Source organism: Chiroxiphia lanceolata, chromosome 17, assembly GCF_009829145.1.
Source record: "Chiroxiphia lanceolata isolate bChiLan1 chromosome 17, bChiLan1.pri, whole genome shotgun sequence".
Lineage (NCBI taxonomy): Eukaryota > Metazoa > Chordata > Aves > Passeriformes > Pipridae > Chiroxiphia > Chiroxiphia lanceolata.
Window position 1 is genome coordinate 4,800,859 of NC_045653.1, and position 15,548 is coordinate 4,816,406.

The 15,548-nt window shown below is 46.6% G+C and overlaps 2 protein-coding genes across 4 annotated transcripts; one reads left to right on the top strand and one right to left on the bottom strand.

The window, feature by feature from the left end:
* Window positions 1-292: 292 nt before the first annotated feature.
* On the bottom strand, window positions 293-9,069 carry SPATA2 (spermatogenesis associated 2). Of its 3 annotated transcripts, none has more exons than XM_032705207.1 (3): window positions 8,757-9,069; window positions 5,739-6,176; window positions 293-4,087 (listed from the first exon to the last, which is right to left on the bottom strand). In XM_032705207.1, exons 2-3 carry the CDS (start codon window positions 6,054-6,056, stop codon window positions 2,834-2,836), a joined length of 1,572 nt encoding a protein of 523 aa, XP_032561098.1. In that variant the 5' UTR covers window positions 6,057-6,176; window positions 8,757-9,069; the 3' UTR covers window positions 293-2,833. The 3 variants fall into 3 exon arrangements, with proteins under 3 accessions (XP_032561098.1, XP_032561100.1, XP_032561099.1); XM_032705209.1 differs by having other exon boundaries at window positions 2,834-4,087; window positions 5,739-6,164; XM_032705208.1 differs by lacking the exon at window positions 8,757-9,069 and adding an exon at window positions 8,430-8,488 and having other exon boundaries at window positions 2,834-4,087.
* A 158-nt stretch (window positions 9,070-9,227) lies between these two features.
* Window positions 9,228-15,302, top strand: RNF114 (ring finger protein 114). The gene is made up of 6 exons (XM_032705233.1): window positions 9,228-9,394; window positions 10,203-10,353; window positions 11,459-11,565; window positions 12,096-12,210; window positions 12,994-13,101; window positions 13,311-15,302. The coding sequence occupies exons 1-6, from the start codon at window positions 9,276-9,278 to the stop codon at window positions 13,374-13,376; spliced, it is 666 nt and encodes a 221-aa protein (XP_032561124.1). The 5' UTR covers window positions 9,228-9,275; the 3' UTR covers window positions 13,377-15,302.
* Window positions 15,303-15,548: the final 246 nt, after the last annotated feature.

The following is a 15,548-nucleotide window of genomic DNA, read 5'->3' on the forward strand; positions in this document are numbered from 1 at the left end:
AGGTTAGCTCCACATGGCACACAGATCCTGCTCCCACCCCACCTCAGTCTGCTGCAGACTGCTGACATCCCGGCTCACATGCTCCATGGAACGCTCTGAGTCATGCTGCTAAGGCTGGAAAATAAACGGGTTTTAAAAAGCTCTGCGTTCTGCAAGCAGCACACCCAGCCTGGGGAGGCTGAGGCCCACGATACAGACACTGTTGCCCGTTTGCCCAAGACCCCCTTTGTGCACCAACTCATCATGGCTGCATGCAAACACAGTGGTGAACAGACAGCTACATGCACTCGACTTTAAGAAAAGAGTTAAGCCTTTTCTTAAAGGCCTCTTTATTTTTTTTTAAATTCCTCCAAAACATAAATTAATTTAAACAAATCAGATGCAAAACACCTGCATTTTCAATTAGCATATATTTTACTGTATCAATCACAGCAACCTCATACAGTAAGATACACAAAAATAGAGCATGGTATCACTTCAATTCAACACAGGCTTGTACTACAGGATTCCATGACATATATACAGAGGACTTTTCTTTTTCAGAGCAAGTATAGTCCCTGCTCTGGTCACCGTAAAAATTACGTGGCATCACAGTTTTAGTTATTCACTGTAGTGTGAGTAGCCATATGGAAATTGAACTTGTGAACTAGAAGATACACTGTAGAGCAGCCAAACAGGCATGACACTGCAGAAGGTGAACAAAACCAAAATAACCACCGAAAGGAAAACCACCTTCAGACTGCATTGTAATAGTAAAATTGTTCTTTAAATTCTTCACTATATACATAACGTATCTACATTTGTGTCATATTTATATATATATATATGTATTTATAAAAAACATACAAGATTTTGAAAACCTTAAAATCATTCACCTAAACAACATTCACCCCAACCTTTAGGGTCAGCAAGGCAGTACTTGACCTTGACATTATGTTCAGTTGCAGTCCCTGATTGTTAAACACACACCATTCACTTTGTTTCTTAGTGCAAACTGGACAGTAACTTATTGTTCTCAGCCCTCTGTAAGACCCAGGTTCCATCTTATTTCCATTACGCTTCTGACACCCATTTACGGCTAAAATTATTTTAGCTATTTTACAATGTTAGCCTATATAATTTCCCCCTCTACCTACCTGAAGCCCTCCCCCCACCCAAAAAAAAAAAAAAGTAAGACAAACAATCATTCATGCATGTTTGTGTCACACAGGGATTGATGGACACTGAATTGAGAAGCCTAGACTCTAACAGTGGTTAAAAACCCCTAAGTGAATAAGTTCAGTGCAAAGTGGACTACATAGTTTACATCTCAGCTAGAGTTCTTTACAGATATTTTGAACACATTTAGTTCTGCACATCAGATTAGGTTGCCTGATACTTTGTGCTAACTAGCTAGTTGGAATAAGGGAGTTAGGATTCTTATGGGTTTCCTTTTAATAAAAAACTAAAGTCTATTCATAACCAGGTGTTGTTTGGGGGTCAAACTGTACAGAGCCCAGCACCAGGGAGTCCTGATTCTCAGCCAGGGCTCCCAAGTACTATAGCAATAGACAAGGGTTATTATCTGATTCACATCCATAACTGATGGGTTCACTCGAACAGGAGTCACAAATGAGCTCTGATTTTTAACCAGGCCAGTGCTTTACTTGCTGTTCTACACTACGGACTTGGCAATGAATTTGGAAGCAAGCATAACATTAATACTTACAATTTCCATAACCACAAAGAAAAAGCGTGCACTGAGAAGCAAAATCCTGCAATTCTTAGACAAGACTCCACTCAGACTAGTGCTAGTCTTATCAGAGGGGAAAAAAAAAGAAAAGGCAGATTAAAACCAAGAACTGATCAGAGCCAAGAACATCAGTCTGCCAGAGTGGCTATAATAAGCTATGAAATAAAGTACAAGGAAAAACAAAAGGTCACACCTGAACAAATAACCCAGAGAGACTTCATAGTTATAATGATTCTACCACTTTTAAGAACTCAACGTATTAAATATTTATTAAAAATAAACTGTTTCCAAATCACCTATTTACAGTACAAAGAACAGTACTTAATACATGTGCAACAGAAAGTAAAGAGGATGGATACTCATCTGAGAGGACAACACTCCAGGCATCATCTGAGTGACACAGATACACGTTCGCCTCTTTAAAATACCATACAGTAAAATCCAGAAGGATGATATTGGCAACACCGGAAAATAAAGCACGTATTACCCAGATTCAGATTATACATAAGCTTGAGATAAACAACTGGGAGAGAAGGGGAGAAGGAGGAAACGAAAACAAAAGGAAGAGACGCTGTGGTGTTTGCATTTTGGAGATCAAGAAATGCAGACACATGTCAAAAAATAGTCCTTGTTGGCAAAACAAGCCACTCACATATTTCCTGCACATTTTGAAGTCATACTTTATCAAAAACCGGCAGTTTTGTCGCTCATAGAAAACGAGAATCTTAATTCTCTGGCTTTATCTTCAAGCCCTGCCTGGCTTTGTTTGGGCCAGGAGATGACTGCGATGTAATAGAAAAGTGTGATATCACTTTTTAAAAATACAACAGCTGCCAAGTTTTAAGGAAAAATGTGCTCTCTCCCCCATTTAAATTGAAAAGCAATGATCATTTAGGAGTTACCTAAATTATAGCAGCATGAAATCTAATGGATCTGCAGCATCTACGAAGCCACAAAAACCAAGAACTGGCACCTGATCACCGAACCATGGTTCCAAATATTTGGACGTGTGGTTTTGGTAAGAGGTCAGTGTGGAGTCAGAACATTAGTTAGGATAGCCCTTTCCCCTTCCCCTTTCCTTCCCAAACAGACTAATCGGGTCTATCTATAGACCACGTGGGACAGCTGGGATGATTTATAGTTTAACTGGTTGTTAGGCAGGAACCTGTGGAGCTCGCTCTTCCTACAGCAGGGGTCATAATAGTAAGCATTGAGGCAAGAGTCACAGGAGACTTTTGAGCAGAACGTGCAAGTGTTCGCAGCTCCGGAGCGGTTACAGAAGCCACAGCGAGAAGTGCCCGAAGGCTTGGATTTGGAGCTGAACTGAGCAGCTCTGTCTTGGCTCTGAGTCTGTGATGTGTACTGTGACTTCTCCCTCAGAGCAGACGCAGGTGACAAGCTGTCGTTTGGGAGTGGTTTGATTGAGTAGGTGCTCTGTTTCACCGCTGGGTATTCCTGCCTGGAGCCGAACAGATTGTCACACTTTTGGCAAACAGAAGTGCCGCAGGGTACACCACAGTTCTGGCACTTGGGGGAAGCTGTCTCTTTGGCTAGGTGGGTGCGTTTGTGGTAAACGGGGTTGGCATCGCTTCTTAACAGCCACACATCAGGCTTAATAGATTCTTGCCTTTTAAAATTTAACATACCTCTAGAATCGTGATCAGTATATAAATCTAAGTCCTCTTGAGCAGAAAAATAGGAGCTGTAAGGGACGTTTGTTCTTAGCATGCCATTGTGATGAGATGAAGTTGGCAAGTACTCGTCTGAACACCCGTGTGGGGAGCTGGACATGGTCAGCAGAGAGGGCGACGGGCGGATAATTTCATCTTTAATGTCATCTTCCGCGTCGACCAAAATCGGCTCTTTCCTGAGGCTCAGGGAGCTCATCAAAGGCGGTTTCTTACTTTCCCAGTAATTATCATACGTATCCACCGACTTGGAAGGCTTGCTCACCTTTGGCTTGAAGTAATCTTTAGAGGCCCGTTCACTGGCCGATTTCTGGAGCACCATCCGTGCCATGGAAGTGTTCAAGTTCTCCTTGCACTCCACACGCCGCTTCATGGCCTCGGAGCAGCCTCGCACGTCCTCGCTGCTGTTCTTCCGCTCGTTTATGACATCGATCTCTGAATAGCCTTTGTCCTTCACTTGCAAGTGAATTTCAAGAAGCTGCTCGCATTCCACTTTGGCCAAAAAGAGTTCAAATGAAATCATTTTCACTTGGATGGCATCGACCTGCTCTTTGAGCTTATAGGTTGTTCCCAGTTCTGGGACGTAGCCCATGTAGTTCAGAATCTGCCTTACATCATCTTCGGTCAGAGCAGACTTTACATAATAAACAAAGGGTCCAGTGTAGGTCTAAGGGGGAGGGGAGGGGAATAAAAGGAAAACTAGGTTACAAATTCAGTGGTGGACTAGATGTTCAGATAATTCAGTGACAGAGAGCATTATAATTAAATAGAATAATAACGACTGTGAACACATGCAACTCCCTTGGCAAGATGAGCTCGATTTCTGCAGCCCTCCTGTTCAGCAGATGGAAATTCCACATGAGGCAAACTCAAAGTAGGAGAGCTTTCATTCAAATTAAAATCCTGATTAGCATAATGTCCTCCCTGGTGATTTAAATCACTCTGCTATGCACTGACATTAACTTTTATGCATACCGGACATGTCTGCATTACAGGAAGTCTACCATAAAAGGCAAAAAGGCTGGAATTTCGGGAACTGCCCCAGCCAGGGGCAAGCTGGAGGCAAGAGGAACCCAGAATTACAGCAAGAGGGCCAAACTTCTCTTCAGCTCAGCTTTAAATAGACTTGAGGTGTACACTTTTTTCTGTACTGTTACTAAACAGTTTCAAACATCAGTTCTATTTAATTTAATATTAATTCAAAAACCTTCCACTAAAAGAGCCCCAAAAGCAAAGACACGAGTTTCTGCAAGTTGAAATACCCTCAACATCTGGCACACCTGAGGGACATGCTTAACCCAGTTCAGCCTGTTCTGGACTGTAGGCAGGAGCAGTACCAGAACTTAATCATAATGAAGATTTACAGAGAGATCCTGAAGAAAGGCAGTTTCCCCTTGGGGAAACAGAGAACTCTCAAATGTTCTAATAATGTCCAAATTCTCTGCTAAACAGTGAAACTATCTTTTCAAGAAAAACAAACCAAAATACCCATTGCTAGTGCACACAACTGCCAAGGACTGCAGACACCAATCCCAGCAGTCTGTGAATCCAGCTTTCAGGTCTCAAAACTGCTCTTGTAATTCTGGTGCAGCATTCATTACTGAAACATTGCAGCAGCTTTGAATAAGCATCTAAGAACAGGTAAAAAAAACAAAAAACTCAACAGCAGAGAGCTCCCTATGTGATTTCCAGCACCCAAGCCCAGCAGTGGGTGAGTTCCCTCTTCTCTCTCTGAGATCCTGGCATAAGAAGATACATTTGAAAGTACATTAAAATCAAAACTTCATGAACTGAGAACTGACAAGCAGATAAAAGATATCCTAAAAGCAATTCTTTTGGAGAAGTTCCTTCACCATTATCATACAATTTGTGTGAAGCTCAGCAAAGCATCCACTTGAACACATGCACTGGGCTTAGTACTTGTGTCCAGTAACAGCTGTGGCAAGACAGAAATCTAACTCTGAGTGAAATTAAATCCAACTCAGGGGCTCACCTTTGTGAAAGCATCTCCAAGTAGAAATAAAACAGTGTAGCAGGGCAGACTGAACAACAACCTTAAACAAGCTCTTTTTCTATTTTATATACATTATAACTTCAGGTACGTCTGCTCTTGGGATACTCTCACCAGCACAAGTTCACTTATTTTACATAAAAACTTTCCTATGGCTTCTGTTTACCAACTGTATATAGACAAACATATATATCATGCCAATAAACAGAAAAAAAAAAAAGAAGGCTTTAAAGGAACTGCATGAAATGTGTTAACAGAAAGGAAAACAAATCATGTTCTCACAACGGCTACACAAAAAATATCTTACCTTGATATTTTTGAACTCCTTTTTCCAGGGGTACAGAAAGAGATTAATTCCAACTGTCTCGAGCATGTTGAATGCATTGTGGAGACAATGTAAACTCGAGGATTTCACAGATCTCAGTGAGTTTTCAGCCATCTCATAAAATTTAATCAACCGGAATCTATAAAAGGGATCGATTTTGGGAAGGCAAAGTAAGGCCGCTGCTGCCACTCGCAAGTACTCATCGTTAATAGGACGCTGCTTGTTGTCAGAGGCATTCAGTTTGCACTCGTGGAACTGTACATACTTCCGAAATAAATCGTCTTTGTATTTTGTATCCATTGAAATCAGTGTTTCCCTCGCGCTGGGGCAGCTACCTCGTCTCTGTCATGGCTATTTGGCAGCAGGTTGAGTGTCTGGCATCAAGAATCTTCAGCAGTGACAACTCTCCTGGAACAGAAACTGAAAACAAAGACAAGTCACCCCAGATGCCCACACCTCAGATGCCCACAGCATCTCCCTGCCCCACGGGGCTCTGTAATCCTGCTCTCACAGAGCAGCAGCTCCCACAACAGCCTCTCTAGGACTCCAGAACAGCATGAGCAGCCATAGACATGCTGCTGTCCTGCTTCTCACTGTCATTCCCTGCTCCTCTCCCAGGTCCCTGCCCAAGTCAGCACCACCAGGCAACACCGAGAGCTCGGTTCAGCAGAGCTGGGCAGGCTCCAGCCCACACTGAGGCTTCCCTGGCTCTGGGAACCCAGGGAGAAGTAACTCACGGCAAAAAATTGCAAGGAGAAGGATGAATTTTTAGTCTCTTCTCACCATTTTATTTTTCCTCTTCGGTTCACAAAACTTATACAAACATTGTTTTAAACAGTCCCTGGGGGTTTTTTGTCCCTTTTTTCTTTCCATGCACAGTGATACAAAGTTTAAAAAAATTCCACGAAGAAGTTTCACTTTGCTCATCTTGGTAAAGCATCTACTTTTTTCCCCTCTTGTGGCACAGGACTGCCCCTAAACCGAGAGGGTTTATATACTTTGCCTTTCAATTTCTAGCATTTTCTAGGCTTTTGATGGCCACTGACATTCCCTGTGCTGGCACTCCCAGTCCAGCCCCGTGCTGGGGCAGCTCTGCAGCCGTCTCCAGAGGGTACTCTCCCCTGCAAACCACAGCCCAAGTTTTCAGCTGAATGCTAGCAGCTGCAAACACAACTGACATCTTTTAGGCAAAAAAGCTACACCTGCACCTTCAACTGCTTCATTGAAATCGAGCAAAACCCATTTCTGTGTTTCCAGCATGTGCTTTTGTTGGCAGGAATAGTTGCTTTTATGGGCACACCGATCTACATTTTCACCTCGCTGAGCTCACACACTGCACTGAAGCAGCTGGTGACAAAAGAAGCTCCCAAACGCCGCTTTACCAAAACCGAGGTAATTAACAGGCCAAGCGACTCCATCTCGAATGCCCGAGGAACTTGTGATCAAAAAGCAGACCATAGGCTTTGTTCTTCACCTAAAAAGACAACCCAGCCCTTGAACTGATGGGAGGTGGGAGAAATCAGTGCAGTGTTTCAACTGTAGTCAGTCTGAAACTGCACTTCAGAGAAGACTTTTCACCCAGTATTAATAGTTGCTAGAACAGCGATCAATTCCCCCCACTTCTGTTACAGTGAAAATCACTGCTAAGAGCAAAATTAAATGAACAAAAGGAGCCAAAACACAAAATACCAACAACCAAGAGGCCTAGAAAACAAACAAACAAAACCACCAGCCTAGCAGTTAACACTCCCTGATGAAAGGCTATGCTCAGCGCCAGCCCCGCGGGGGGAAAGTTAAGTAGCAGTTCGGTTTCTGCTCCCAGGCACACGGTGCTGGTGTCAAAAGACAGGCTGTGAATCACAGGAAATGTGGAGTGCTAAGTTAACATCTCAGCATAAGGGCCAGGAGCGCTTCCCCCTCTCTCCACGTTCCTCCCCCAAGTTGTGCAGGATGGATGCGTGGACAAAGACAGCAGTGCCTCTCTACACTGGAGACTTGCAGAGATCTTTGTCTGGCACGTCAGAGAAACACCCCCAGGACACTGAATGATCCCGTGCTGACAAGGAACCGGAGTCAGAATAAGAGTTCCACCACCCCCACTGCCACTACCCACCAAACAAAGCACTCGGTTACACGTGAGAGATGTCAGGGTCAGGAGAGTTCCCAGATAAAAAGTCCTTCACCAAGGCCTTGCAGACGGCAGCCCCTGCCAGCCCTGCCTCTGCCCCGGGGACTGCACACAGGTCAGGGCTCACAGGGTCGAACTGCAAACGAGGACAGACCAAACCCCCCGGGCTCCGTCCCAGCCCCCGGCAGCACAGCCATGGTTACAGGCTCGGGAGCCGCGCGGTGCAGCAGGCACGGATAAATATAGGCTTAACAGCGCACTGGTGACAGAGCACAGCGAGGAACGAGGCTGTTTTCTGCTGCAAATTATTGCCTGAAAACCCCAAGATTTCCTGGAGATGCAAGAACAGTAAAGTCCAGTGTCTGCCGGTGGGACAAGAGAACGTTCCTACCCATCTCCAGGGCCAAAATCTCACCCGAGGGAACCAACTGTCCGACCACGCTGGATCACTGGGCTGCACAAAAACCTTGACAGCAGCAGGGGAGCAGGAGGGGACGGGCACTGAGGTGCACCCTCCTCCCGAGGTACACACACACTGCTCCTACCGTGGCCGAGGGCACCAGGAACGCCAAACTGTCGCCGAACACCTGACAAGGCTCCCGGACACAACGGCTCCCAACGGCCCCCGAGCCCCGCCGAGCGCGGTCCGCCGGCGGAGGGGCGGGCGGGGGCCCGCTCGGGGCCGGTTGGTGCCCGGTCACCTGTTGCAGCGCCGGGGTGAGGAGCCCACGGGCACCGCCGGGGCCTCCCCAGCACCCGCCGAGCCCCGGCTCCGGGAGCCGCCGCCGCCCCCGCCCGCCCCGCACAGCCCGCGCTGCGCCCGCCCGCCCGGCCCGCACAGCCCCGGCTCCGCAGCCTGCCCCAAAACTCACCGCTCCGCTGCCTCGGCGGTGCCCGGTGCCCCGTGCGCGGCCCCCGGCGCGCTGCCCCGCAGGGAACAGGGAGCGCCCGCCCTCTCGGCTCGGGCAGGGCCGCGGCGGCGGCGACCCGGAACTGAACGGCAGCGACGGCGCTTCCGCCGCGGGACGTCACGGGGCGGAGCCCTCAAGGCCGCGCCCCCGGGGGCTGCGGGGGATGGAGCGGCCGTGGAATGTCTGCGGGGCAGTGACGGGACCGGCCGTGGGGCTCGCGCGGTGCCGGGAGCGAGGTTCGCGCCGCGCTGGGGACCCGAGCGCGGCCCCGCGGCCGCCGCCGGGAACGGGAATAGGGATACGGGGCCACGCCCCCGCGCAGGGCCACGCCTATCGCAGAGACCACGCCCACTGTGTGTGACCTCTCCCACCAGCCATGACGCGTTCATTTGCATGGCCACGCCCACAAACGCCCGGTCCCGCCCCGGGGCGGGGCGGGGCCGCGCGTGCGCAGTGCGCCCCCTGGCGGCGCGGCGGAAGATGGCGGCGGGCGGCTCGTCGCGGGTCCCGGAGCGGCGGCAGGACCCGCTGTCCCGCCTCACCTGCCCCGTGTGCCTCGAGGTGTTCGAGAGCCCCATGCGCGTCCCCTGCGGACACGTGTGAGCGCCCGCCGGCGGACGGGGCGGGGGGGGAAGGTGTCGGGGCTGGGCCCGCGGGGGCTGCGGGGCCTCCGGAGGAGCCGCAGCGCGGGGGGGGCTGGGGGCAGGGGCGGCTCGGGGGGGCGGCGGTGTGAGGGCAGGGGCTGAGGGCAGGGGCTCCGCGGGCTGCTCCGCGACTCGGCAGCGGCTGAGGGGTGACCTGGAGCGTCCGTGAAAGGGAGAATTAAAGAAAAGCAGAAGCAGAAATAAAGCCGCTATTCTTCCACTTTCGGTTCCTCACCTTGCTGAGGGATGCGGGCACGGAGCGCCGGGGCAAGGGGGAATGGCTTCCCGCTGCTAGAGGGCAGGGTTAGATGGGATTTGGGGAAGAAATCCTTCCCTGTGAGGGTGGTGAGGCACTGGCACAGGTTACCCAGAGAAGCTGTGGCTGCCCCTGGATCCCTGGAAGTGTCCAAGGCCAGGCTGGACGGAGCTTGAAGCAACCTGGGCTGGTGCAAAGTGTCCCTGCCCCATGGCAGGGGTTGGAACGAGATGAGCTTTAAGGTCGTTTCCAACCAAACCACTTTATGATTCTCAGCGGAAACCGAGGGCGCAGAGCCTTGTCCAACAGCAAATAACGCTGGGCAGGACGGCCTGGGATCCTCCTGCTCCTCGCTTGGTGCCCGAGTGCCAACGGGCCGCTGCTTTCCTCGATCTCGTGTCTCAGGACTCGGTTATCCCTGCGGGCAGGGGGCAGGGAGGGCAGTGGGTGTGGTGCTGGTGCCCGGGGTGGGCTGTCTCACCGCCCACCCGTGTTTCTCCACCTCAGGTTCTGCACGCCGTGCCTGCAGGAGTGTCTCAAGCCCAAAAAGCCAGTGTGTGGTGTGTGCCGCAGCACCCTGTCCCCTGGGAGCAGAGCTCTGGACCTGGAAAAGCAGATTGAAACCACAGAGACCACTTGCAATGGCTGCAACAAAAAGGTATGAAGGTGGTTGGAAATTAAGTGCCTGAGGTGTGCCTGCTCAGCCACGCTGCTTAGGGGGAAAAAAAAGTGCTTGCTCCTCAGCTTTCGGCAGAATCAGGTCAAAATGTTCATTCTGATATGTTCTAAAGGTATTTGATAAAGGCAGCGCCCAAACGTTGGCATTCTTTCCACAGTTTTTTTGTTGTTCAGGAAGTGATTTTCAGATGAAAGAGACTGATTTTAAAATTACAGTAAAACATTACTGCTGTGGCAATGTCCTTGTGAATGAAACAGTGTAATGAAACAGTGCCTGTGAGGGTTAGAGAGTGAGCTCTGGCTTCTTAACAGAAATTTATTTGCTTGTTTTGCAATAGTCACGAGTCAGAGTTGTCTTGCATGGCTGGTGTATTCCATGGACTTACTGGTTGTTGTGTCCTGCATGTTGCACACCTGTGTGACATCCTTCCTGGGCTTACCTTTCCCTTGGTGAAGTTGAGCTGCTTAGCCCCTTATACATTAAGTGAATGTATAAGAAAATGTCGTAGCACATGACAGAGCAACAGGAAAAGGATAATTAGACAAACTAAGGTGAGGGTAAGGGTTCAGTTAGTTTCACTGTTTATTTCTGGGTCATTTCTTAATTCTGTCTCCATTCCAGCTGAGATAAAACTGCAGTGTCTTGAGTTACAGCTTCCCTTGTTGTAAATCTGAGTTTTCATTAATGGGATTGAACAATCAGCAATCAACCCAAGAGCTGCCCTAAAAGCCAAGTTATTTCCCATACACTCTGTTGTCCTCAGTGAGCAGGTGAACTGGCTTTATAGGAAGCTTTTGTTTATCTACTATAGTATGGTATATAAAATAGTATGTAGTGTAGGTCAAGAGAAGTGAGCTGTCCTGAGCAGGGGTGTGTGTAACATAGTACAGGCAGCAAAGTTACAGGTTAACGAATCTGTAATCTCAAAAGTTTTCCGCCTCACCAGCTGAAGTATTTGGATTTTCTGCTTTAACACTTGTACAGAAAGCTGCTCTGGGTTACATGTTCGCTGCTTCTGCTCAGAAGTGTAGCAGGAAGTGCAGGTAGTTTGAGCTAAAGTGCTGTGCCATTGTTGCCTGCACAGATGTACCTCTCCAAGATGCGCAGCCACGCGGCCTCGTGCTCCAAGTACCAGAATTACATCATGGAAGGTGTGAAAGCTGTGACTAAAGAGCCCCTCCACAACACCAGGTAACAGCTCTGCTCTGAAGCGCTTGGCTTTTTTGTCACAAAAAGGAATTTTAAAGTACGAGCAGACTTTACCTCCTCGCTCGGTTTGGGTGTTAATTTTTATATAGTTAAAAACTGAGCCTTGATCCTGCAGCTGACTGTGCCCAGGCAAGCTGTGCTGCTTCTGCTTAGTCCATGCACGGGACATCTTTAAGATCAGGGTATTCTGTACAATGTAGCTGGGTTTTTAAAAGAAGCTTCTATCTTTTTGTCTCTTAGTTGTACTCACTTATGATGAGGGGAAGTAGGAATTGGTTGCAGTGCACTCATGTGTGTGGTACCCTGTGCATTTAAAGAGAAATGGCAGTTGGAACATTTGTAGAAGAACTGTAGATCAGTCTAAATATGGACAATGTTGAGTTCCTTAAGCTATTGTTAGGAGTTTACAAACTGATTGTTAAAATTAGCTTGTCCTAATTGAATAAGTAAGGTTATTGCTTTGAATAATTCGTATGTGTAAATAACCTCTTTTTTTCCCCCCCCTCAACCAGGAACTTCCCGAATCGCTTCACCTTTCCTTGTCCGTATTGCAGCGAGAAAAACTTTGATCAGGAAGGGCTGGTTGAACACTGCAAAGCATTGCACAGCATGGATGCAAAACAAGTGGTAATAAAGAGTCTTGGTGCAAGAATTGCAACGAAGTCTAGTCTTAAAGCCCTTTGAAATAGTGAATTGAACTAAGTGCATATAATTATTCCTGTTAAGTCCAGTGTGGCTCTGCTGGTCATGCCTTTAACTCTCACATAATTCTGCTGCTGGCTTTCAGTGCATTCTCTGGAGGTGACTGGTCTCTACTCTGACTGCAGCTGGGCCACGTCCTCTTTTCATATTTGAAAAATGGCAGACACTCAAAGTTAATTGGACACAGCAAATTAATAAAATATAATTTAAAAAAAAGTCGTACATTTAACTTTCCTCTGTGCTGTTTTCAGCAAGAAGATACTACAAGCCTTTGGGGAAAATGCTTGCAAAAAATAGTATGCCATTCTAGTAGTCTTTCTGTGATGCTTCCTCTTATGTAAGAGGAATTGCAAAACATGGAACTGAATTTGAAACTTTCGGTTTTCTGGGAAGTTTTTTGAAATTCCAGATTAGTCAGGAAAAAAAGTTCCTTTATTCTCCTGGAGAGTAGTCAGTTCTGATTTTCTGAATGTGGGAGAAGAGTAAGCTGTTCCATTTCAGGGATCTAAGACATCAATTAAAATTGCCTGAGGCTTTTGTATCAAATGTCCCAGCAAGGTATTGGGCAGCACTTTGCACACAGAATAGTGGCAGCACAAACCTTGAACTTCAGCCCTCCACACTGGCCCTGCCCTGCCCTCCCTACTGCCAGTGTAAAAGGATTTAACCATTGGGGCCTAATTGGCTTTTTTTGGGTTTTTCTTGAAGGTTTGCCCGATTTGTGCCTCAATGCCATGGGGAGATCCAAATTACAGGAGTGCTAACTTCATGGAGCATCTGCAGAGGAGACATCGCTTCTCCTATGACACCTTTGTGGTATGTGTATCCTCCCCCTTGGAATGCAGCCTGAGGGCTCATAAACCTGGGCTGTGTGACACGGCCACTGCTGTGAAACCCCACCCTGCACATGGTGTCCTGGGAGGAACTGGAGAGTCAAAGGGAAGGACAGCTTTTGCTGCTGTTATTTGTTGGATTAACCAGCGTGGCTGTTGCAATAAAGAATTTCTGTCCCCTTTTGTTCACAGGATTATGATGCTGATGAAGATGATATGATGGAACAGGTTTTGATGCGTTCTTTGAGGGATAAATGATCCAGCTAGAAGATTAACTGTAAAACCAAGCTTCCACAAGGGGGAAATGCCCAGCATCCTTGCACTTCTCCCTGCACATCCCAAGATTAACTCAGGCGTCCAGAAATATGGAAGACTTTAATCCTATCTCAGTTTCAAATCCTGGTTTGATATTTCTGTACCACTCAAGTCTTTTGGTATCATGGTCTCTTGCCATTCAGCCCTATCAGCCTCATTTTTCTACTTGCTTCACACAAAGCTCAATTGTAGATCACCATGTGGGAACCAAATCTTCTTCCTTTCCCTGAGCCCATTTCTTGATTTCTTTGGCAGTTGTGTTCCTTTGACTGTCTAAAACCAGAAACATTCCAAATGGAGTGGCCTGAACTAGTTAGTAAATATCTCTTCCCAGTCTCATTTACATATCCCAAGTGATAGTATGTGAGGTGTATTTGTAGCTCTGTTTCCCTTTAGTGAGACTTCCAGGTGCTAACTGTAACTGTCAGACCAGCTCTCATTTAAAGTGACCTCTGATACCTGTGATTCCATAATGTTTCCCAGTGTTTCAGTCCTTACAGGCAGCCTCCCAACTATATGGAAAACATATCCTCAGTATGAGTCTTCAAACTGTAAACTTTCTTAGCAAATCTTTGCACTGTGTAATCAACTAGTCCAAAATACTTCAGTTCTATGCATGATGATTACTTTCCTCCCTACTCTTACTATAATTTCTAGCCTGTAAAATTAACTTAATTGTTGGTCTTAGTTAAAACACATAATTTTTAACTATATTAGCAAATATTAATCATAATTGCTGGCTTTATGATTAAATTGGTGGCTTTGAAACTGGTTTTCTAGTGATTTTAAGCCTTATCCTGACAGGGGAATTCAGAAGGTTTTTTTCAATACCTCTGCTTTCTATTTAAACTAAAACTTTCATATATATTCCTGGTTTTTCCATCTCTCAAGGCAAGCTGGTGGCAAAACTTAGCAGTAGTTCATAGCACTTTCTTTTTGCATCACAAATTTAATCAGGTATTTTGAATTCCTGTTCTTCATCTAAACGTTCCCACAGCAGCTGAAGCTGTATTTGGATGGTTTTCCATCTAGCAGTAGGTGTGTGGAGTCAGGTGTAGCTTTCAAGAAAAGTTAAAATATAACCCTGAAAGCAGGATGACAATTCCAGTCTGTGGTCAATGGATACTCTGTTTTCAAGCCTACAGTTTTAGCACAGAGATTCCTTAGTTGTAATTTGATGTTTTTAGTAACTTCATAGACAAGCTGTTGAGATTAACAGTCTAAGACACCCGACCAGAACTTGTAAATCACTTTAGTGTTGAGATGTCTAATGTAAGCATTGCAATTGGAGCAGTGGACCTGCACCACCCCAGAACTGAGCACTAATTAATTTATTTGAGCAGTAACCTTACTCATCATGCTCTTCAGACTGCAGTGTAGCCTTACCCTGAAAATAATGAAACCACCCCACCGAAAACCTCTGATCAAACTTTGTGTCCAGCCAGACCTCTAACATGCATCAGCTGAACTTGGGTTTAGTGTGTTTTCCCCTTGGTATGGGCTGTTACAGACTTATCACTAAGTACCTGCATGGGGACTGGAAGCTCAGTCCTGGAGGGTGGGAATTGTGGGATCTCATGGTTCTGTGGGAAAGGAACTGTGTTTGAAGGTGGTTATTTTAATGCTTGACCTGCAAAGAGATGACAATTTATTGGGGGTTGGATGGGGATCTCTGGTTCTGGCTAGAGTGCAGTTTGGTGATGCCCATTGCCAGGAATCCAGATTCCTGCTACTGTTCTAAGTGCACTTCCATGCAATTCTGGTAAAATGTTTAAGGAGCAGTTAGAGCTTCCGAGCAATTACTTTGTCATGTTTTTGACTTTTGAAGACAAAGTTACAAATAAAGGCCATTTAATTTATAAAATCCTATCTTTGTGTCACCCCTTGTCATTTCTTCCTTGTGGAAGACCTCCCGAAAAACTCTTCTTGCCAGCTGCATAACTCTGCAGAGAGCACAGTAGATGTTGAGAAATGCAGGAACTTTAACTTTTGGCTTCCATTAAATATTTTGTACTGATTAGTTGGAACTTTATTTAGTCTTACAAAGAGCAGACCATGGAGGTTTTGAAAAACAGTTCAGATTGAGCGTGGATAAAATTGTGCTAGAGCTGGCCA